Source organism: Salmo salar, chromosome 22 (assembly GCF_965601325.2).
Source record: "Salmo salar chromosome 22, fSalSal1, whole genome shotgun sequence".
Taxonomy (NCBI): domain Eukaryota; kingdom Metazoa; phylum Chordata; class Actinopteri; order Salmoniformes; family Salmonidae; genus Salmo; species Salmo salar.
This window is the reverse complement of record NC_138312.1, coordinates 25,883,509-25,905,948: the sequence shown is the minus strand read 5'-3', so window position 1 is coordinate 25,905,948 and position 22,440 is coordinate 25,883,509. Positions and strand designations below refer to the sequence as shown.

At 44.9% G+C, this 22,440-nt stretch overlaps 1 protein-coding gene across 3 annotated transcripts in view; it reads left to right on the top strand.

Annotated features, from left to right (window-relative positions):
* The window catches only part of LOC106582976 (ATP-dependent chromatin remodeler CHD5), a 37,465-nt gene extending 20,432 nt beyond the window's left edge, over window positions 1–17,033 (top strand). The window contains exons 12-39 of one of the 3 annotated variants that reach the window (XM_082967445.1): window positions 329–460; window positions 809–923; window positions 1,018–1,209; window positions 1,408–1,608; window positions 1,728–1,865; window positions 2,116–2,237; window positions 2,540–2,713; window positions 2,830–2,971; window positions 3,420–3,669; window positions 3,775–3,899; window positions 4,097–4,364; window positions 4,787–4,959; window positions 5,172–5,346; window positions 6,460–6,546; window positions 6,703–6,791; window positions 6,880–7,013; window positions 7,889–8,033; window positions 8,288–8,453; window positions 8,585–8,664; window positions 8,886–9,105; window positions 9,249–9,338; window positions 9,445–9,609; window positions 11,121–11,229; window positions 11,344–11,476; window positions 11,824–12,019; window positions 12,288–12,451; window positions 12,545–12,671; window positions 12,924–17,033. In XM_082967445.1, the coding sequence (XP_082823571.1) occupies window positions 329–460; window positions 809–923; window positions 1,018–1,209; window positions 1,408–1,608; window positions 1,728–1,865; window positions 2,116–2,237; window positions 2,540–2,713; window positions 2,830–2,971; window positions 3,420–3,669; window positions 3,775–3,899; window positions 4,097–4,364; window positions 4,787–4,959; window positions 5,172–5,346; window positions 6,460–6,546; window positions 6,703–6,791; window positions 6,880–7,013; window positions 7,889–8,033; window positions 8,288–8,453; window positions 8,585–8,664; window positions 8,886–9,105; window positions 9,249–9,338; window positions 9,445–9,609; window positions 11,121–11,229; window positions 11,344–11,476; window positions 11,824–12,019; window positions 12,288–12,451; window positions 12,545–12,671; window positions 12,924–13,048 (4,237 nt within the window). In that variant the 3' untranslated portion in view covers window positions 13,049–17,033. Of the gene's footprint in view, window positions 1–328; window positions 461–808; window positions 924–1,017; window positions 1,210–1,407; window positions 1,609–1,727; window positions 1,866–2,115; window positions 2,238–2,539; window positions 2,714–2,829; window positions 2,972–3,419; window positions 3,670–3,774; window positions 3,900–4,096; window positions 4,377–4,786; window positions 4,960–5,171; window positions 5,347–6,459; window positions 6,547–6,702; window positions 6,792–6,879; window positions 7,014–7,888; window positions 8,034–8,287; window positions 8,454–8,584; window positions 8,665–8,885; window positions 9,106–9,248; window positions 9,339–9,444; window positions 9,610–11,120; window positions 11,230–11,343; window positions 11,477–11,823; window positions 12,020–12,287; window positions 12,452–12,544; window positions 12,672–12,923 lie in introns of all 3 variants that reach the window. The other 2 variants (XM_014166635.3, XM_014166631.3) reach the window with 2 other exon arrangements.
* Window positions 17,034–22,440: the final 5,407 nt, after the last annotated feature.

Genomic DNA, 22,440 nt, shown 5'->3' with positions numbered 1-22,440 from the left:
ACCTTCCTCTCCCTGTCGGGACATTCTCTCACCCAGACTCACACACCTTCCTCTCCCTGTCGGGACATTCTCTCACCCCAGACACACACACCTTCCTCTCCCTGTCGGGACATTCTCTCACCCAGACTCACACACCTTCCTCTCCCTGTCGGGACATTCTCTCACCCAGACTCACGCTCAGCACTTGATATACAGTGGAATAAACTAGAGACAGGATTCTCAACCATACATTTTTGTCCCAGGTTTGAAATATGTAATTGCAACCTTTCCTTTGGTATTCTGAAGCTCCCAGAGTTGTGATTGTCATTGTTCCTTGCGTTCCCTACAGTTATGATAAGGATGGGGATGTGCACTACCTGATCAAGTGGAGAGACCTGCCCTATGACCAGTGCACCTGGGAGGTGGATGACTTTGACGTCCCTGAGTATCACAACGCCAAACACTCCTATTGGGACCACAGGTCAGCTCAGAACTCACACTTTTTTCTCTCTCTCTCTCTCTCTCTCTCTCTCTCTCTCTCTCTCTCTCTCTCTCTCTCTCTCAATTCAATTCAATTCAAGGGGCTTTATTGACATGGGAAACATATGTTAACATTGCCAAAGCAAGTGAAGTAGATAATATACAAAAGTGAAATAAACAATACAAATTAACAGTAAACATAATACTCACAGAAGTGTCTCTGTCTCTCTCTCTTTCACTGTATCTCTCTCTTTCTCTCTCTCTTACGCATGCACTTTCAGACAAACATATTTCAAATGATTTCACAACCTGAGTAGACTGTTTGCTGACGTCTCCTGTGATTTGACAGGGAGCAGATGATTGGTGACGACCAGCGCCCTTTAGTTGTGAGAAAGGGAAAGAAGGGCAAAGAGGAGGAGAAGAGGAGGGAGAGAGAAATCCCTCCTAACGCTCCAATTATAGATGTGAGTGGGAATCATTACTAGGGACTAAAACATACTGTACTATTGGCTTAACAATAAGCTGATACACCTCTGGTTGTTCTCTCTCCGTCACTAGCCTACCATCAAGTTTGAACATCAACCCTGGTACATCAATGCCACTGGGGGAACCCTGCACCCGTACCAGCTGGAGGGTCTGAACTGGCTGCGGTTCTCCTGGGCACAGGGCACAGACACTATCCTGGCAGACGAGATGGGCCTTGGCAAGACTGTCCAGACCATCGTGTTCCTCTACTCACTCTACAAGGAGGTGGGTGAGGAGAACCGGCTCATACAGGACAGGGGTCTATTTGTTTAGTATTAATGTTCTATGACGTTATTAAGTAAATACAATAGAACACAATAGAATCAGTTGTGATGAAAGTAATGCAATATCTGTTGCGTATATCGTCAAATAGTGTCCTTAGTCATGACTGAAACAAGGCTGAAACATGTCCTCCCCTCTCAGGGTCACTCCAAAGGGCCGTACCTGGTCAGTGCCCCCCTGTCCACCATCATCAACTGGGAGAGGGAATTTGAGATGTGGGCCCCAGACTTCTACGTGGTGACCTACACTGGGGACAAAGAAAGCCGGGCGGTCATTAGGGAGAACGAGTTCACCTTTGAGGACAGTGTGGTCAAAACAGGCCGCAAGGTCTTCCGTATGAAGGTATCCCTATAAACTACACTTACAATGTATTGAATCTCAGTAAACATCGACAAGCATGTCATTTACAGGCCAAAGGAGAGTGGTGGTCATATATAGACTCTCTGTTTCGGTCTTGACAGAAAGACACGGCCATCAAGTTCCATGTGTTGCTGACGTCATATGAGCTAATCACCATCGATCAGACCATTCTGGGCTCCATTAACTGGGCCTGTCTAGTGGTGGACGAGGCCCACAGACTGAAGAACAACCAGTCAAAGGTAACCCACCTCAAATTAAACCAATGCATTCTACAAATGGATGTAATTGGTCTTTATTTTCTTTGTCACTGGTGAACGGTAAATTGGCTAATAGTGTTCCTTAAGGTCCAAATTCTGATTTCGTTACAATCTATTATCAGTATCTTATCTATCTCCTCCCTTTTCAACATCATCAACCTTGTATAGCATTGTGACTCAACGTTATTTGTGGCTTGGTTGAGTGTCTAATGTCGCTGTCACTGTTCCTCAGTTTTTCAGAATTCTCAACGGTTATAAGATCTACTATAAGCTGCTACTGACTGGTACTCCTCTGCAGAACAACCTGGAGGAGCTGTTTCACCTGCTCAACTTCCTCACCCCAGAGAGATTCAAGTAAGAGCTGTACTGTACTTCCTCCTGGGGCCATCCATTAGCCTGGCAGCCTGCCTCTTGGGCCTCTTACCTGCTGCAGTAGCAGAGAGTAAAGACCTAATGCTGAGGGACATTCAATGGTTACCACAGGGTTCTCCTTTCAAATCCCTGCATACTAAGGCTTACAGTACAGCCTAAAGCCATGGCGGACACTTAAGAGTCAGTTGCTCCTCTTAACATCGACTGGAAGAAATGGGGATTGTGCTGTCTATAAGTGGTGTCTATAAACCGTTTTGCTGTGTCTGTGCTCGCTCTGTGTGCAGTAACCTGGATGGCTTCCTGGAGGAGTTTGCAGACATCTCCAAGGAGGACCAGATCAAGAAGCTGCATGATCTGCTGGGCCCACACATGCTCAGGAGACTGAAGGCTGACGTCTTCAAGAACATGCCTTCCAAGACAGAGCTCATTGTACGAGTGGAGCTCAGCCCCATGCAGAAGTTAGTTAGTCCTCTTCTAGTACTTTTCTATTGGACCTCCCATTGTTGTATAAAACCTCTTCAGAGTTGTTCCCCCAGGCCTATCCCACCTTTCATGTTTGACCTCTGACCCACAGGAAGTACTACAAGTTCATCCTGACGCGGAACTTTGAGGCGCTCAACTCCAAGGGCGGGGGAAACCAGGTGTCCCTGCTCAACATCATGATGGACCTGAAGAAGTGCTGCAACCACCCCTACCTGTTCCCCGTGGCAGCCGTGGTGAGGGAGGGAGGAGAGATGGGATCCCTCTCCGGGTAGAGGGAGGAGGGAGGGAGGGAGGGGAGAAGGAGAGGGGGCAGAGGGGGGAGGCCATGCTAAGGGCTGCGGGGAGGGACTGATGTTTAGGAGGACTTGTGTGTTTCTAAATGTGTGCATCAGTGGAGGCTGCTGAGGGGAGGACAGCTCATAATAATGGCTGGAATGGAGTGAATGGAATGGTATCAAACACATCAATGATGTGGTTTCCATGTGGTTGGTAACATTCCATTGACTCCATTCCAACCATTATTATGAGCCGTCCTCCCATCAGCAGCCTCCACTGGTGTGTATTGTAGAAGTTGATAGGTTGCCAACATGCAGGTATGTTTGTTTATCAGTGAGACTTGACTGTCTGTGTGTACGGGGCTGTGGTCTCTTGTTGGGTTATTTGCTCATTGTGTATATGCAGGAAGCACCAGTGTTATCCAATGGCTCTTATGATGGGAACCAGCTGGTCAAGTCCTCAGGCAAACTCACCCTGCTCCAGAAGATGCTAAAGAAACTCAAAGATGAAGGACACAGAGTTCTCATCTTCTCCCAGATGACTAAGATGCTGGATCTGCTTGAGGACTTTCTGGAATACGAGGGCTACAAATATGAACGCATTGATGGAGGCATCACAGGGGGACTACGACAGGAGGCTATCGACCGCTTCAACGGTGAGTTACGCTGCTGTTCTGTCTTTCTCCAGCAGGGAGCACAAACAGCACTCACACTCGCGTACTCACTCACTCATTGACTGTGCGCCTTGATTCCTACTGCAGCACCGGGTGCTCAGCAGTTCTGCTTCCTGCTCTCCACCCGAGCTGGAGGCTTGGGCATCAACCTGGCCACGGCAGACACCGTCATCATCTACGACTCAGACTGGAACCCTCACAACGATATCCAGGTACTGTGGGACATGGTACACACTAACACAGGCATACTCTACATACAGTATACTGTCTTCTGAATGCATTATAACCCTCACAGTGTTATCTCGTTCTATTTGTCTTCCTCCTTGACTCCCTGTTATGTTTCTTTATTTCTAACTCTGTAACTGTCTCTGCCGCTCTCTCTTTCCCTCCCTCCATCTCTCTGCTGCAGGCATTCAGCAGGGCCCACCGTATAGGTCAGAATAAGAAGGTGATGATCTATCGCTTTGTGACGCGAGCTAGCGTGGAGGAGCGCATCACCCAGGTGGCCAAGAGGAAGATGATGCTGACCCACCTGGTGGTGAGGCCCGGCCTGGGCTCCAAGACCGGCTCCATGTCCAAACAGGAGCTGGACGACATCCTCAAGTTCGGCACCGAGGAACTCTTCAAGGACGAGATGGAGGCAGCCGCACGGGCCATGGGTTCCCATCAAAAACTCTGTAAGAATAATGGTACGCACACTGACTACACTGTGTCACAATATAAAGCAATCAAGCTTCTAAATGTGCCACTATTTTCAAGCAAGCTGCTATAGTTATGGACACACAGCCAGGGAAAGGCTATAGTGTGCCACTCGTGTTACCAGAGGTATATCTAGAGCAGTGGGCTTCAAAGTTGGGGTCGCGGAGGAACTGCAGTGGGGTCGCCAAATAAATAAATGAAAAAAACAGAGTAGGGATTATTGTATGGGATCAATATACAATTCACCCCAAGGGTTTAGCATTTTTCTTTGAAAAGTCAGTTTTGAACTGAACATTTAACCAATTTGCATTCTTGTAATATTGTTTCTAGATTTGACATGGATGTAAAGTAAACCAGCCTGTATCCCTCTGATATATTGTGATACTCGTGTTTATTCCAGGGGACATAAAGGATGGAGATGAGGGTAGTGTCATTCACTATGATGACAATGCCATCTCCAAGCTGCTGGACCGCAGCCAGAATGCCACGGAGGACACTGAGATCCAGAACATGAACGAATACCTCAGCTCCTTCAAGGTGGCCCAGTACGTGGTCAAAGACGAGGACGCAGAGGTGAGGACACACACTCAGTCAGCATGGGCGTTGTTATGTCTAGGAGTGGCTCTGTTATGTATTCTCACAGTGTGTATGTGTGAGTATTCAGCAGTCTCTTCATTGTATTCTCATTGATTACCAGTGTTTATTCAGTAGTAGCCAACCATTTTGTTTACCCAATAGTATCCTTGTTCAGTATTCTCACGTTGTGTGCATGCGTGTGTCTTCAGGAGGAGCCCCAGCGGGAGATCATTAAGCAGGAGGAGAATGTGGATCCAGACTACTGGGAGAAGCTGCTGAGGCACCATTATGAGCAGCAACAGGAGGACCTGGCCCGCAACCTGGGAAAAGGCAAACGCATCCGCAAGCAGGTCAACTACAACGACACGTCTCAGGAGGACCAAGGTTTGCCTCATACTGTGCTGTACACTCTGGCCTGCTATTCTCTTCTGCTTTAAAGGGATACTTCAGGATTTTGGCAATGAAGTCCTTTATCTACTTCCCCAGAGTCAGATGAACTCATGGATACCATTTTCATGTCTCTAGCGTTAGTGCAACTGCTAACTCAATGACTGGACGTATTAACTGCTAGCATGTTAGTAGATACCATAGACTTTTAGTTATTGTGTTAATGATAGTTAGCATTGGCTCACAAAACTACCTCTAACTTACTTCATACTGGATGCAGAGTATAAAAAATTGATCCATGAGTTCATCTGACTCTGGGGAAGTAGATAAAGGGCTGCATTGCCAAAATCCTGAAGTATCCCTTTACTGTAACAGTAATGCTATGCTTATTGGTCCCCCTCCTTTTAGAAAACATTTGAGTGAACTTAGCATCACTCTAGAACAGTGGTATTCAAACTTTTTCAGTGGGGACCCCATTTGTTTTGGCCATTTTTTTCCTAATAATTTTGCATGACCCCACCCCAAATCTAATGACACAACCTTACAATCGGTAAATGTATATTTTTACATCAACAAATAACCTTCAATTCATCACACTTTCATCTTGAAAAGAAACCAATAAATACATTTACTCAGTAAAATTGTATTTTTCAAATTATCTTTCTCAAAAACTATAGCAGCTTGCTTGAAAATAGTAGCACATTTAGAAGCTTGATTGCTTTATATTGCTTATAGCGTTGCAGTATGTAAGTTGTGTAGAGTTCCTCTTATAACACTACACCCCATAGTTCAACAACAGGCATTTGAGACTGAAAGGGAAACATTTAAACCCATCTAAAGCAAATGCACACTCAGAGACATGAAGTGTTGATGAAGTGCACAGTCCACCAGTGTAGTGGCTGGAAGGACAGAACAGACAGAGGCTCTGCTGCTAGTCAGTAGTAGTTTTTGAAAGAATGCCTGCCCCCCTGTGGTGTAGTGGAGTAGTGTTAGTGTGCATGCCCACTGTAGCGGTCTGCGGTGCTAGCCCTCCCTCCCCTCCTCCCCCAGTAGGCCCCTACACAAGTGAATGCACTGTGCTGTTTCTCTCTGATCTGATCTGTGGCTCAGAGTGGCAGGATGATCTTTCAGACAATCATTCCGAGTACTCCGTGGGGTCCGAGGACGAGGACGAAGATTTCGAGGAGAGGCCGGAAGGTGGGTGTCAATGAGACCTGCGTAATCACTACGTTATAGATAACTAACTCTCTCAGTGCCTGCTCTGTCCTGTGTAGATGGGCCTGGAACCTATCATTGATAAGATGTTGCTGAGGCACCTGGCTGATGGTGGTGGGGGGGGGTGTTTCTCTGTAGGTGGGCGCAGGCATTCTCGCAGGCAGCTGAAGAGTGACAGGGACAAACCTCTGCCACCCCTGCTGGCACGCGTAGGGGGCAACATCGAGGTAAGGAAGAAAGCACTCTGGTTTTAATGTAGTAGACAACATGTGTATGCACATTGATTTGACCAATGGGTATAATGCCCTGTGCCAGGTGCTGGGGTTCAACGCCCGTCAGCGGAAGGCCTTCCTCAACGCTATCATGCGCTGGGGCATGCCTCCTCAGGACGCCTTCAACTCTCACTGGCTGGTCAGAGACCTGAGAGGGAAGAGTGAGAAAGAGTTCAGGTATTTAAAGCTCCTCCTGTACTCAGGGTTATTTTAACTGGGGTTCAGCTGCAGTCTACTGTTAACTCTCATACGAAATGCAAGACAATGTCAGTTGAAGTATTAAAAAAAATATTATATATTTTTTGTTGTATCTTTTTCTATTTAGTTATTTTTTTCTTCCCTTTTTTCTCCGCAATTTCGTGGTATCCAATTGGTAGTTACTGTCTTGTCTCATTGCTGCAACTCCCGTACGGACTCGGGAGAGGCGAAGGCCGAGAGCCGCGCGTCCTCCGAAACACAACCCAGCCAAGCCGCACTGCTTCTTACATTTACATTTTAGTCATTTAGCAGAAGCTCTTATCCAGAGCGACTTACAGTAGTGAATGCATAGATTTCATTTCATACATTTGTTTTCTGTGCTGGCCCCCCCGTGGGAATCGAACCTACAACCATGGTGTTGCAAACACCATGCGTTGCCAAACACTATGCTCTACCAACTGAGCTACAGTTCAGTTCAATGCCCACTTAACCTGGAAGCCAGCCGCACCAATGTGTCGGAGGAAACACCGTACATCTTGGGACTGTGTCAGTGGGCACTACGCCCAGCCCGCCACAGGAGTCGCTAGTCTGCGATGGGACAAGGACATCCCTGTCGGCCAAACCCTCCCCTAACCCGGACGACGCTGGGCCAATTGTGCGCCACCCCATTGGTCTCCCGGGCGCGGCCAGCTGCGACAGAGCCTGGACTCGAACCCAGAATCTCTAGTGACACAGCTAGCACTGCGATGCAGTGTCTTAGACCACTGCATCACTCGGGAGGCCCCAGTTCAAGTATCTTTGTTACTATGATCGGAAATTGATTAGCTGTATGAATGTGACCATGTCTCTATTAGGGCCTACGTGTCCCTGTTCATGAGACATCTTTGTGAGCCCGGGGCAGATGGGGCGGAGACCTTTGCAGATGGGGTTCCACGAGAAGGGCTGTCCCGCCAGCATGTCCTCACCAGGATTGGGGTTATGTCTCTGGTCAGGAAAAAGGTACACATCAACCAGTCATCCAATGACTCCATAGTTACATTAATAAAACCCAGCAGAAAGCAGTAAGTTAGCCTCCTAACTGGGTTGAGAAATGTCTTGTAGCCTAGGTTTAGATTGAGTAAAGCTGGTTCCCTGCCTCTAGCATCAGGTTTTAGATAGCATGCCTTCAATAAAATGCATCAAGTCTAGAATGGTGGAGAAATCCAGTTACTTCTGTTGTTAGATTGTTAACTCACTGTTGTGTCTGTATCCAGGTCCAGGAGTTTGAGCATGTCAATGGGAAATACAGCACTCCAGACCTGATCCCTATTGGACTGGAGCTGAAGAAACTGACGGAGAGTCTGTCCTCTGACCCCAACACCCCCGTCCCTGCCAGCCCTGCAGCCACACCCCAGCCTCCTGGAAGTCCTGTCCCACCAGGTCAGAGTCACATCCTCATCCTGTCCAGTGTGTGTGGTATGTGTGTGTGTTTCAGATCTCAGCGTAGTTTGTTAGATTCATTAGACAGGAAATGAAAGACACTGTTGGTGATTGTTTTGCTGTTTTTACAGAGAAGATGGACTCGATCTCAGGGCCTGCTGAAGACAAGGAGCCCACAGAACAGGAATGCAAGAAGCTACCAGAACTGGAGGTCAGAGTTCACGCTTCTTCAGAAATGTCCCTTTATTCCCCTCTCTTATCCTTCTCATCCCTCTATCCTTTACTGTCTTCATACATCTCCCCATACATATAATTTAATTATTATTATAATACAAAACACATGCCACCTTCTAACTGTCACCTTTTAAAGTAAACTGTCTCCTTTTTGTTTTACTCTGACTCCCTCTCCATCTGTGATGGTTGTCTCTCCAGACTCATGTTAGTACAGAGTCATCTTCCCAGGTAGAGAAGACGGACATCACTCCTGACAGTGATGAGACAGCGAAAGGCAGCACAGAGGACAAACCAGTCTCCTCAGAGGAGAGTAGTGAAATGACAGACATACCCTCCACACTGATAGAGCCATCCATCAATCCTAAAGCGCCTCCATCCATACAGACAGAGCTGTCGTCCAATCAAAGCTCACCAAAAGGTGAGCAGTGCATTACATGGTTATTATAATCAAATGAGGTGTAAATGGTTGGTGTAATGGCTTTGGTTTGTCCCACTTCATAAAAATTAGTTGTGACATGTCTCTGTTCTGATGTGGTCATCTGTTTGTCAATGACCCTCTAGCGGAGCCCTGTCGAGAGACAGAGAAGTCCTTAGAAAAAGGAGACAGTGATCCTGCCCCAGCCAAACCTGAGGAGAAAGAACTGAATCCAGGTATTTGCGGAACAGCGAAAAACATTAAAACCTTGTCACTCTTTGAGTGACACTTTTTGCTGAAAGAGGACCTCAAAAATGTGAGCTAGTTGTTCCATTTCCTTAGTTGTTTCAGACGAGGCCAAGAGCGAGGACTTGCTCGTGCCCGAGGGACGGCTGAATGGAGAAAAAGAAGCACAGGAGGAGATGGAGGAGGTCAGGAGGGAATTACTGGAGAAGAATGGTTTCAAGATGAGGTTCATGTTCAACATTGCCGACGGAGGCTTCACAGGTGAGGTATGAGCAGGAGAAACAGCTAAGGTGTAGGAACACTACATACACTACATGACCAAAAGTATTTGGACACCTGCTTGTCAAACATCTCATTCCAAAATCGTGGGCATTAATATGGAGTTGGTCCACCCTTTGCTGCTATAACAGCCTCCACTCTTCTGGGAAGGCTTTCCACTAGATGATGGAACATTACATCCTAACAGGGTTGAGAAATGTCTTGTAGCTTATGTTTAGATTGAGTAAAGCTGGTTCCCTGCCTCTAGCATCAGGTTTTAGATAGCATGCCTTCAATAAAATGCAACAAGTCTAGAATGGTGGAGAAATCCAAGTCTTCTGTTGTTAGATTGTTAACTCACTGTTGTGTCTGTAGCCAGGTCCAGGAGTTTGAGCATGTCAATGGGAAGTACAGCACTCCAGACTTGCTTCAATTCAGCCACAAGAGCATTAGTGAGGTCGGGCACTGATGTTGGGCAATTAGGCCTGGCTCACAGTAGGCTTTCCAATTCATCCCAAAGGTGTTCGATGGGGTTGAGTTCAGGGCTCTCTGCAGGCCAGTCAAGTTCTTCCACACCAATCTCAACAAACCATTTCTGTATGGACATCGCTTTGTGAATGGGGGCATTGTTATGCTGAAACAGGAAAGGACCTTCCCCAAACTGTTGCCACAAGTTGGATGCACAGAATCATCTAAAATATCATTGTATGCTTTAGCGTTAAGGTTTCCCTTCACTGGAACTAAGGGGCCTAGTCCAAACCATGAAAAACAGCCCCAGACCATTATTCCTCCATCACCAAACTTTACAGTTGGCACTATGCATTAGGGCAGGTAGGAATTCGACAAACCCAGATTCGTCCTTCGGACTGCCAGATCATGATTCATCACTCCAGAGAACACGTTTCCACTGCTCCAGAGTCCAATGGCGGCGAGCTTTACACCACTCCAGCCGACGCTTGGCATTGCGCATGGTGATCTTAGGCTTGTGTACGGCTACTCGGCCATGGAAACCCATTTCATGAAGTTCCCACGAACAGTTATTGTGCTGACTGTGCTGACGTTGCTTCCAGAGGCAGTTTAGAGCTCGGTAGAGAGTGTTGCAACCTAGGACAGACAATTTTTATGCGCTTCAGCACTCTATGGTCTCGTTCTGTGAGCTTGTCTTGCCTACCACTTCGCGTTTGAGCCGTTGTTGCTCCTAGACATTTCCACTTCACAATAACACCACTTACAGTTGACCGGAGCAGCTCTAGCAGGGCAGAAGTTTTACGAACTGACTTGTTGGAAAGGTGGCATCCTATGACGGTGCCACGTTGAAAGTCAATGAGCTCTTCAGTAAGGCCATTATACTGCCAATGTTTGACTATGGAGATTGCATGGCTGTGTGCTCGATTTTAAACACCTGTCAGCAATGGGTGTGGCTGAAATAGCCGAATCCACTCATTTGAAGGGGTGTCCACATACTTCTGTCTATATAGTGTAGAAGTATGATCTGATGTGTTACTATATCTCAGAGCTGCACACCCTGTGGCAGAACGAGGAGCGGGCTGCTGTGTCATCTGGGAAGATGTATGACATCTGGCACCGTCGCCACGACTACTGGCTACTGGCTGGCATCGTAACGTATCCTTCCTCTGCATCTAACACAGCTGTTCGGAATTCACAGTGTGCAGGTCTCTCTGTTTGTGATGTGAAGCCCTTTTATCATGTTTGTTTTCCTTTACGGGGGAACCTCAGACATGGCTATGCCCGCTGGCAGGACATTCAGAACGACCCACGCTATGCCATCCACAATGAGCCCTTCAAGACTGAGATGCACAAGGGAAATTACCTGGAGATGAAGAACAAGTTCCTGGCTCGTCGCTTTAAGGTAAAGTGCTTATCGCTGTCATACAAACACATCTGTGAACACCTTGAATCTGAAAAGTGGACAAGACAACTGAAGGCAACATTCAATCTCCCCCTCTTTCTCTCTCTCTCACCACCACCCCCCCTCTCTCTCTTGCTCTCTCTCTCTCTCTCGCTCTCTCTCACCACCCTTCTCTCTCTTGCTCTCTCTCTCTCTCACCCCCCTCTCTCTCTCTCTCGCTCTCTCTCTCTCTCACCCCCCCTCTCTCTCTCTCGCTCTCTCTCTCTCTCACCACCCCCCTTCTCTCTCTCTCTCGCTCTCTCTCAATTTCATTGACATTTCTCTCCCACCCTCCCACTCTGCCCTAGCTGTTGGAGCAGGCTCTGGTGATAGAGGAGCAGTTGAGGAGGGCAGCGTACCTGAATATGACCCAGGACCCCAGCCACCCGGCCATGGCCCTGAACACTCGCTTTGCTGAGGTGGAGTGTCTGGCTGAGTCTCACCAGCACCTGTCCAAGGAGTCTCTGGCTGGAAACAAGCCAGCCAACGCCGTGCTGCACAAAGGTCTGTCATCTCCCAGTGTGTACACAGCAGCAGGACTAAAACACTGTCTACAAACTCAAGATCTGGGTGAATAATAATTAAGCATTGCATGAACTGTAGATAAGATTGGATACGTAAGTGCATTCTTGTTATTGACTGTGTGTGTGTGTGTGTGTGTGTGTGTGTGTGTGTGTGTGTGTGTGTGTGTGTGTCTGTGTGTGTCTGTGTGTGTCTGTGTCTGTGTCTGTGTCTGTGTGTGTGTGTGTGTGTGTGTGTGTGTGTGTTCCAGTACTGAACCAGCTGGAGGAGCTGTTAAGTGACATGAAGGCGGATGTGACGCGGCTTCCTAACATGTTGTCCCGGATCCCCCCAGTGTCTTCGCGTCTGCAGATGTCTGAGAGGAGCATCCTCAGCCGCCTCACCAGCCGCGGCAACGAACCTCCGCCCCAACAGGTACTGTACTGTCATTGGCTCTGTTATGGTGATAGGTAGTTTTGGTTGATTCCATCATTGACAGGATGTGTAAAATGTTTACTCTACCTCCAGCCGTTCGGCCAGGGCTCATTTGCCTGTTCCCAGATGTACAGCACTGGCTTTGGGGGCAGTTTCCGGGGGCCTGCAGGTGAGGCCATGGTCAACTATAGCCAGATGCCCCTGGGACCCTATGTCAGTGGTAAGTGGCCTGTCTCTACACGACTTTTAACTGTAAGACAAGATGTTTCAGCTGAACAGCCGTGGACAGAATGTATGAAAAAGAGGGAGCACTGTAAGATGAACTACTGCTCTGCTTCTCTTTCTAATAATATGTTAGGGAATACATAGCTTCAAATATTTTATTTGGGTTATCTCTTTTGCTGAGCACCCTTTGTTTGGTATCCCTGTTTGGTATCCCTTCACTCCCCCCCAATCATTTTTCCCTTTCTAGTGTCCAACGGCCCCCCACCGCCATCCAGCCACTTGGACAAGAAGTCCTGCGACCACCTGAGAGATGTCACCACCCCTGACCTTAAGTCAGGCAAGCCCAGTGATGTTATCTGTATTGAAGATTAGATAATCTACTCCAAAACTGATCTGGAGTCAGCCAAGCCAAGGGATGTCAACTACTGTATCAATGATTACAGAATCAACCCCCCAGAGAACTCCTAAAGAAGTTCTATGTCTATGGATCATAGGATAACACTAAGAACATTACACTGATGTATCTGTCTGTCGTATCAATTGCACTTCTATCTTTCAAGGATTCTTCAACATACTTTGCAGTAGCTATTTGCTTTTATGACTTAGGTTGGCGAGTCAAGCAGAGGAACTGTCTATTAGGACGTGAGAGTCAAACGACCTCATACGACCTCTGCTACCTGACATGTGGAAGCTTGTTCCCCTGCTCAGACGTTGCATGCATCAACTAATGGTTGGGTGCTACGCCATCGACTGTGCCATCGGGCACCACATTGCTATACGTAAAATACCTATCCAGGGGTTGTAAGATCTGCCATGTGTCAGCAACGGCTGGGCAGAGGAACACGACCGTGGTGATCTTATAGGATGACTGCAACTGCCCTGTCTTGGCTACAGGGAGAGCTGGGAAAGTCAAAGTTCACATGAAGATGAGCCAGTGGAGGTGCCAAGGCTGCTGTAATGAGACGTATCTGTGTCTATTTATTCCATTTAGGCCTGACTCTGCTCCCTCGTTCCCTCGTTCTGGGTCTTTTCCTCCTGCGTTCATCATTGGCCTATTCATTGTGCATCGGGACTGACCTCTGCTGGAGCTTTGTGCTTTAGCTACATACAAATAGAAGGAAAACCACGAAGGCATAAGTCTCCCCTCCTAGAATTATAGAGATGATAAGTGGGTGCACATACAGCAGCCAATTCTCTGGTCATTTTTAGTACATGTGTTTCATGGCAGAGCCTTGATTTGGAACTTGTAGGAATAAGAGTGACTTTAAGGAAGTACAGCTGCACTATGCCTCACCCCATAAAGACTGCCATCTCCCGCCTCTGGAGAAAGGGATCCTAGTTACAGAGCTGCATTAGCTACTAATATACTAAGGGTTCCCCTTTGTAATGTACATAGTTCAAGAGACTGCTGTTTATTTTGCCTTGCATAATCATTGTGAATTTAATGCATACATGCATAACAATGTAACAGGCTGGATTAGTGCAAAAAGTGACGATCACATAGAAGTTACAGAACATATCTAACTGTGGTACAGTTTGTAACCATTTGTACATTTCAGAAGAGACTCAAGTCTAGCCTATTTCTGCCAATGGTATAGTACATGTATTTCTTTAACATTTGAATGTGATTATTGGCTGTTGCCTGCTACACATACAGCTCCTCCCTCCCTCTTCCATTTTGAGAAATGCTAAAACAAAAAAGTGCTTATGACACTGCGTCCGTCACCTTTTGGCCTAGGTTTCATGTTTTCCATGAAAAGTGCTTTATTGTGTGTTCTTCATGTTAAGGTAAAGTGTTATTTCAGTATTTACTGCTTTAGTGCCACTAAAAGACGGCTGCGTACTCCGTGTCCTGGATGGCTAACGTCCCAGATTGTATGCTGATAATCTTAGACTTGGGTGAAATTGTTTCCATTAAGAAGTGAGGACAGTGGTTGAATTAGATAGCTAATTCAATCATCAATAGATTAGAATCTTCATAGATATTAGCCATCAAGGAACAAGGTTGGAGAGCATTACAGTAAAAGTATCAAAATGTATTTTTATGTTTCTTTTTATATATGGGTTCCTTGGAAGAGAACTGGTTATTGCATTGCGTGTTGTGAGGACTAAACTGTATCAGAGCGACAGCATGGATTCACTTGACAATACTGTTTATTCCATCTGTCTGCTAATGTGATTGTCCAAAGTGAAACTACTGGTTTATATGTTTAATGAGACTTCATTTGTTCAGATTCTTCAAGAATGTGTGTATTCAATTTTCTCATTGCAATGTTTGCTCTTATTTTTCTCAAAGAGTAATAGAGGCATTACCTATTTGTATTGTTTTTAATGACAGGGCTCTAGCACTTACAGTATGTGGAGGTTTTGAGAAAGAAATTGTGAATGGACCATCCTGAACTGAAGAGATTCCTGTATACAGGGTCTGATTGTAGCTCTGCTCTTTAGGCTTTTTATATGAACCTCCTGAGGTGCTCTGTCATGCCCTCTGTTGGCTGGAATGTGTAACTACATATTGTTTCAGTGGCTGATCCCAAATGGACCCCTAAGCCCTACTCCCTATGCACCTGTGGAGGTCTGAGAGGATTTGAACGGTATAAGCAACATGGTGAAACTTCCACATAGTGTATCATAGGGCAAGGTGGAGCTATAACCATATTGCTTACACCCGTCAAATCCTCTAAGATCTCCCAAGGGCATAGGGCGTACTGTAAGTCTTAAGGCTCCATTTGGGATTGGGCCACTGTCTTCTCAGACAAAGCACTTCACCTGAAGTTGAGATAGGAATTTCAACAAATAGGGCACATATCAGTTCGTAAGCTATTATTTTGCACCCAATTGAGTGACTGTTTATCAGTGCTGTTCTGTCCATGGAGTGTGCAGTCCCAGTGTTTCTGTTCAGCCTGTTACTCAATTTGTAAGTCATATGAGGGTCCCTGTGTGGACTAAAGTGTTGGTTTGGATGGTTTGGACAAGACCCACACCTTGTCATAAATTGGAATAGTGTCACTGGACAGAAGCAAATAGCAATGCTATGTAAATACTAAGATTTCCAGTGTTTTGTCTCTCTCATACTCTTATCGATCATGTACCTAACTATACTGAAAAAAATATAAACTCAACATGCAACAATTTAAAAGATTTTTCCTAGTTGCAATTCATATAAGGAAATCAGTCAATTGAAATGAATTAATTAGGCCCTAGTCTATGGATTCACATGACTGGGCAGGGTTTTAGCCATTGGTGGGCCTGGGTGGCAGCATGACCAGGCCCACCCACCAGGCCCACCCATTGGGGAGTCAGGCCCAGCCAATCAGAATTAGTTTTTCCCCACAAAAGGGTTTCTCCCCCACTGTGCTGGACGTGGTCTGCGGTTGTGAGGCCGGTTGGACGTACTGCCACATTCTTTAAAACGATGTAGGAGGCAGCTTACGGTAGAGAAATGAACCTTCAATTCTCTGGCAACAGCTCTGGTGGACATTCCTGCAGTCAGCATGTCAATTGCACGCTCCCTCAAAACTTGAGGCATCTGTGGCATTGTGTTGTGTGACAAAACTGCACATTTTAAAGTGGCCTTTTATTGCCCCCAGCACAAGGTGCACCTGTGTAATGAGCGTGCTGTTTAATCAGCTTCTTGATATGCCACCCCTGTCAGGTGGATGGATTATATTGGCAAAGGAGACATGCATCCTAATAGGGATATAAACAAATTTGTGCACAAAATTTGAGAGAAATAAGCTTTTTGTGTGTATGGAACATTTCTGGGATCTTTTATTTCAGCTCATGAAACATGGGACCAACATTTTACATGTTGCATTTATATTTTTGTTCAGTGTTCATAGTATGCGTGAGAGAAAATGAATGTTGCAGGGTAGTTGCCATAGAACTGCAATGTGCACACAGAATGTGTTCAATCAAATCCACGTCTGTTTCCTTACGGAGTGCTGAAGTGACTGAAATCAAATTGTTTAAATTAAATGCAATCAAACTGAAGTCAGTATGAATGTAATGTGTATGTAAGAAGGCTTCAGTCTAATATTATAAATATATTTACAGTATATGTACATGCTTATAAACAAGGCTTCAAAAGCTACCAAAAGACCATGGTAAAGGCACCTTTGTTGCAGAGAATGCACAGCATGTGAAATGTTTTGTATGAAGGTTCACTTTGGTAAAGAAAGAGATGGTTGCTCTGCGTAGCTAGCTTTGAGAGAGCTATTGAATTCAAGCAGTGTTATTATAATGGTACAGATGTTTGTGCTAAATTGCAAATCAATGAAAAAAAGTTAATTGTAATCTTTTACTTTGTACTTTGTGTATTTGTTCAATGTATTTTAATAAATCCTCTCGACAACAATAGACATACCTCATTGTTGCTTTGATAAATGCACATCTGAGAAAATAAGCAAATTCTCAGCTTGAGTATGTATGTATGTGTGAACTGTAAAGCTTAATTTTTAAGTAGACTTTCTGTTGCTCTGAGTGGAACCCACAGGGCAAATGGAAGGTTGGCCGCCCAAAAAAGGCATGGAACAGGACAAATGAGAAGGAGATGAAGAAGACAGGAACCACCTGGAATTATTTCAAGAAAACGTTCCAGAACAGAGTTAGATGGAGATGCACCGCTGAGGAGCTGAAAGGACTAAGTCACGTAAGTCAAGTTGCTCTGAAGCATCAATAAAGAGAATGAAGAAACTGGAGAAAAGCTGTTGTATTTTTGCTTGTATTATCTTTTTGCTTTTTTTGGGGGGTTACAGGTACAATACTCATGTACATTTACAAAGTTTATATCCTAGGCCACTCCAAAAAAACGGAGAAAAAAGAATTACATACAGAGAAATTATCATAATAATACAATTGGTATGTAAAGAAAATAGAAACGAAAAGTGGTGGGCCTATCCCCCCTATTTATTTATTTTATTTAACTAGGCAAGTCAGTTGAGAACAAATTCTTATTTACAATGATGGCCTACCCCGGCCAAACCCGGACGACGCTAGGCCAATTGTGCGCCGCCCTACTCCCAATCATGGCTGGAGGTGATGCAGCCTGTATTCAAACCAGGTACTGTAGTGATGCCTCTTGCACTGAGATGCACTCTCCTTAGACTGCTGTGCCACTCGGGAGCCCACATTCTCCCCAGCCCAACATGTCTCCGTCCAACTCCCCGGCAGGAAAGTTGACTGCACAATCTGCTTCCTGCTGTTCATGGAGAGGCAAGATCTATTTCTAATAAAGATGCCCATTTTGAATTGTAGCTTTTTATCTAGCTCATCAGTATGTTTTTTAAACGTTAGATCTTTATCAATCCAAACGCCCAGATATTTATAAGCGGGATCCCGCTCATTGAGAGAGCCACCCAATGAGTGAATATGTAGCCCATCTGAGACATTTTTCAGTGAATTAGTGAACAACATATATTTAGAATAAGTTTTAAATCATCAAGGGCTTTCTGTAATGCAACAAAATCAGATTGCAACTCTAACATAGCTTGGTCAACAGTCGGTGCAATGGCATACATAACCATATCGTCTGCATACAGACGAATATTACAGAATGTAATAAATAGACCAATATTATTTATATACTGTAAATAGTAAAGAGAACAGGTACCGACCCCTGCGGTACAACTTTCATAATATTGAGAAAACTAGACTTGACACCATCAGAAAGCACACATTGTGTCCTGTCTGTCAGATACTGTTTGCAATACTTATTGTCCAGGCCCATTTCTGAAGTTTTTAGTTTTCTTTCGTACTTTTTTTTACCCATTTTTCTCCCCAATTTTGTGATATCCAACAGGGGCAAAGGTCGAGAGCCATGCATCCTCTGAAACACAACCCTGCCAAGCCGCACTGCTTCTTGACACACTGATCGCTTAACCCGGAAGCCAGCCACACCAATGTGTCGGAGGAAACACTGTACAGCTGGCGACCGAAGTCAGCATCCATGCACCCGGCCTGCCACAAGGAGTCACTAGAGCGCGATGGGACAAGGTCATCCCAGCTGGCCAAACCCTCCCCTAACCCAGACGACGCTGGGCCTATTGTGCGCTACCTCATGGGTCTCCCGGGTCGCAGCCGGCTGTGACACAGCCTGGGATCAAACCCGGGTCTGTAGTAACGCCTCAAGGTTTTTAATGGATAGAGAATGGTCAACGGTGTCGAATGACTTAGAAAGGTCTATAAATAGGGCAGCACAATGTTATTTTTTGTTGTAATTTAACACATCATCTAACACAAGCAGAGTGGCTGAAACAGTGCTATATCCAGATCTAAAACCAGACTGAGAATAGAGTGAGCAGTTAAACAAGTTCTTAGCTGGGAGTTGGTCAGGGATTCTTGTACCCTGGCTAGGCAAGATAATTACCGCCCCATCTCCAATCTAAATCAGAAGGATCTCCGCCTTTATGTAAGGGGAGTACATCTGCTGCTTTCCAAATCTTAGGGAAAACACCAGTAGCAATTGTCAAGTAAAATATACAGGTTAAAGGTTAAACAATGACTGGGGCAGAGAGCTGTAGTAAGAATGGGTCAAGTGACTCAGCCCCTGTGGATTTCTTTACACGGATCTTTAGCAAGGCACTTAATATACTACATATTCTATCCATATACTGTCTATAAGGTCGATACATACCATCATATACTGCATATTTACAGAATATTCCAGACTCTGACATTGTACGTCCTAATATTTATATATTTGTTAATTCCATTCTTTAACTTTTTAGATTTGCATGTATTGTTTTGTATTGTTAGATATTACTACACTGTTGGAGCTTGGAACATAACACATTTCGCTACACCCGCAATAGCATCTGCTAAGTATGTGTATGTGTCAGGGCTGTGCGCTGCTGGTGGAGAAGTCAGGTGCAGGAGAGCAGGGAGTATTGAACAAGCGCACACTTTATTATGGCAGTAGAGAAAATAACAGAAGAACACAGCTTCTTGAAAACCTCCAGCCCACAAGGCAAAAATGTAAGGCGCGATAAATGTTCAATACAAGACACTGTAATACAAAATAAACAAACCGTGTGCAAAAAACACGGAAACATGAAAACCCAGTCTGGCGCATAACGATAACCACGTAACACGAAACAATTACACACAAAGACATGGAGGGGAACAGAGGACTAAATACATGCAGTGTGATTATGGAATGAAAACCAGGTGTGTATGGAACAAGACAAAACAAATGGACATATGAGAAATGGAGCGGCGATGGCTAGAAAGCCGGTGACATCGATCGCCGAACGCCGCCCGAACAAGGAGAGGAGCCGACTTCGGCGGAAGTCGTGATAGTATGTGACCAATAACATTTGATTTGTTTTAATACATCGTAGACGTCAAATGGTTGAAATTAAAATAAAGTATCAGAGTCTGTTAGAGCATCATTCTCCACAATCTGTTCTGAGGTGGCTAAAAGACTCCCCGTTTCAGAGACTATTCTTTCAAACAGGTGGCCAGCTGAAGCAAAATGGTTATTAAAAGCACTACACATTTTCATTTTGTCTAAAATGGGACCAGAGGCTGTCAAAGCCTGTTGGGGCAACGAGGGGGTGGAGTTTTGTTTCAAAGATTTGACCACTTTCCAGAACTTAGCTGGATTACCACCACTCTGATACACAATTCAAGAAATATGTTGATTTTGCTTTTCTAACCATCTATTTCTCAAATGTCTGGAGGACTGCCAATCAGACGTACAATCATTCAGTCTAGCCTTAGCACAAGCTACATTTCTTTCCTGTCATTTCTCAGTCAATTCATGTGTGAACCAAGGATTTGATTTTCCTTAGCCTTTTTCCTTAGATTTTCCTCAACAAATGCAGATTAAGATCACCCACTAATAATAATTTGGATTTAGCATAGTTAGACAGCAGGTCAGACAATTTGCTGACAGCACATACGGAGGCAGAGGGAAGGCGATAAACTCCCACTAACATTAGTTTGGCATTCTTACAAAGGGACACATTTAAGACTAGGCATTCAAATTGCTTTGGGACAGAGATGGTAATACACACAGCAACATTCAAGTTGTTCTTTATGAATATGGAAACACCCCCACCCCTGCCAGCTCTGTCAGATATATAAACATTATATCCATTCAGAGACACATCAGAGTCTGGCACAGACTTGTTTTTTAACCATGTCTCAGTAATTATCTAATTGTCCGTGTTTGAGAAGACAGAAGTACAATATGATCCATTTTCTAAATCAAACTTCTGACATTTACATGAATCAGCTCAAATCCACAACTGCGGGATTTCATATCAGACAGAGTATCTAACACAAACATGCTAATTATCAGTAGATAACCCTTATATGAAATAGCCATGCGGTTGGCTTGAAATGGTATAGATAAAAGATTGCTTAGAACTGTGCCATTTGGTCTATGCCTCGAATGAGGATGTGGATTAATAGAAGACTCAATAAGGGTTACCTGCTCCGGGCAAGGACTGATATCCCATCCCTTTTTAAGTAGTCTTTCAATGTTAGCACTCAGCATCCAAGCTCCTCTCCTGTTCAGGTGCAGGCTGTCCCTTTTTTAGGAACTGCGGTCACTCCCAAAACAGATTGAAATTGTAAATAAAATCCAACACTTTTTCAGAGCATAGACCTGATTTCATCCAAGAGTCCAGTGCTTTTAGCTGGGAGAAGTGATCAATTCCTTGACCGTAACATAGTAGATGCTTGCTTACCTTGCCATGTATATCAACTAATGGTCAAAAGTTTTAGAACACCTACTCATTCAAGGGCTTTTCTTCATTTTTACTATTTTCTACATTGTAGAATAATAGTGAAGGCATAAAAACTATGAAATAACACATATGGAATCATGTAGTAACCACAAAACCTGTTAAACAAATCAAAATATATTTTATATTTGAGATTCTTCAAATAGCCAACTATTGCCTTGATGATAGTTTTGCACACTCTTGGCATTCTCTCAACCAGCTTCATGGGGGGGCCCTATTTGGTAAAAGACCAAGTCCATATTATGGCAAGAACAGCTCAAATAAGCAAAGAGAAACGACAGTCCATGATTACTTTAAGACATGAAGGTCAGTCAATACAGAAAATGTCAATGTTCTTCAAGTGCAGTCATAAAAACCATCAATCGCTATGATGAAACTGGATCTAATGAGGACCACCACAGGAAAGGAAGACCCAGAGTTCACTTCATGACAGTTACCAGCTTCAGAAATTGCAGGCCAAATAAATGCTTCACAGAGTTCAAGTAACAGACACAACTCAACATCAACTGTTCAGAGGAGACTGTGTGAATCAGGCCTTCATGGTTGAATTGCTGCAAAGAAACCACTACTAAAGGACACCAATAAGAAGAAGAGACTTGCTTGGTCCAAGAAACATGGGCAATGGACATTAGACCAGTGGAAATGTGTCCTTTGGTCTGGAGTCCAAATTGGAGATTTGTCTTTGTGAGACGCGGTGTGAGTGAACGGATGCTCTTCGCTTGTCAATTTCCCACTGTAAAGTATGGAGGAGGATGTGTTATGGTGTGGGGGTGCTTTGCTGGTGACACTGTCTGTGATTTATTTAGAATTCAAGGCACAATTAACCAGCATGGCTACCACAGCATTCTGCAGTGATACGCCATTCCATCTGGTTTGGGCTTAGTGGGACTATGATTTGTTTTTCAACAGTACAATGACCCAACACACCTCCAGGCTGTGTAACGGCTATTTTACCAAGAAGGAGAGTGATGGAGTGCTGCATTAGATGACCTGGCCTCCACAATCCCCCGA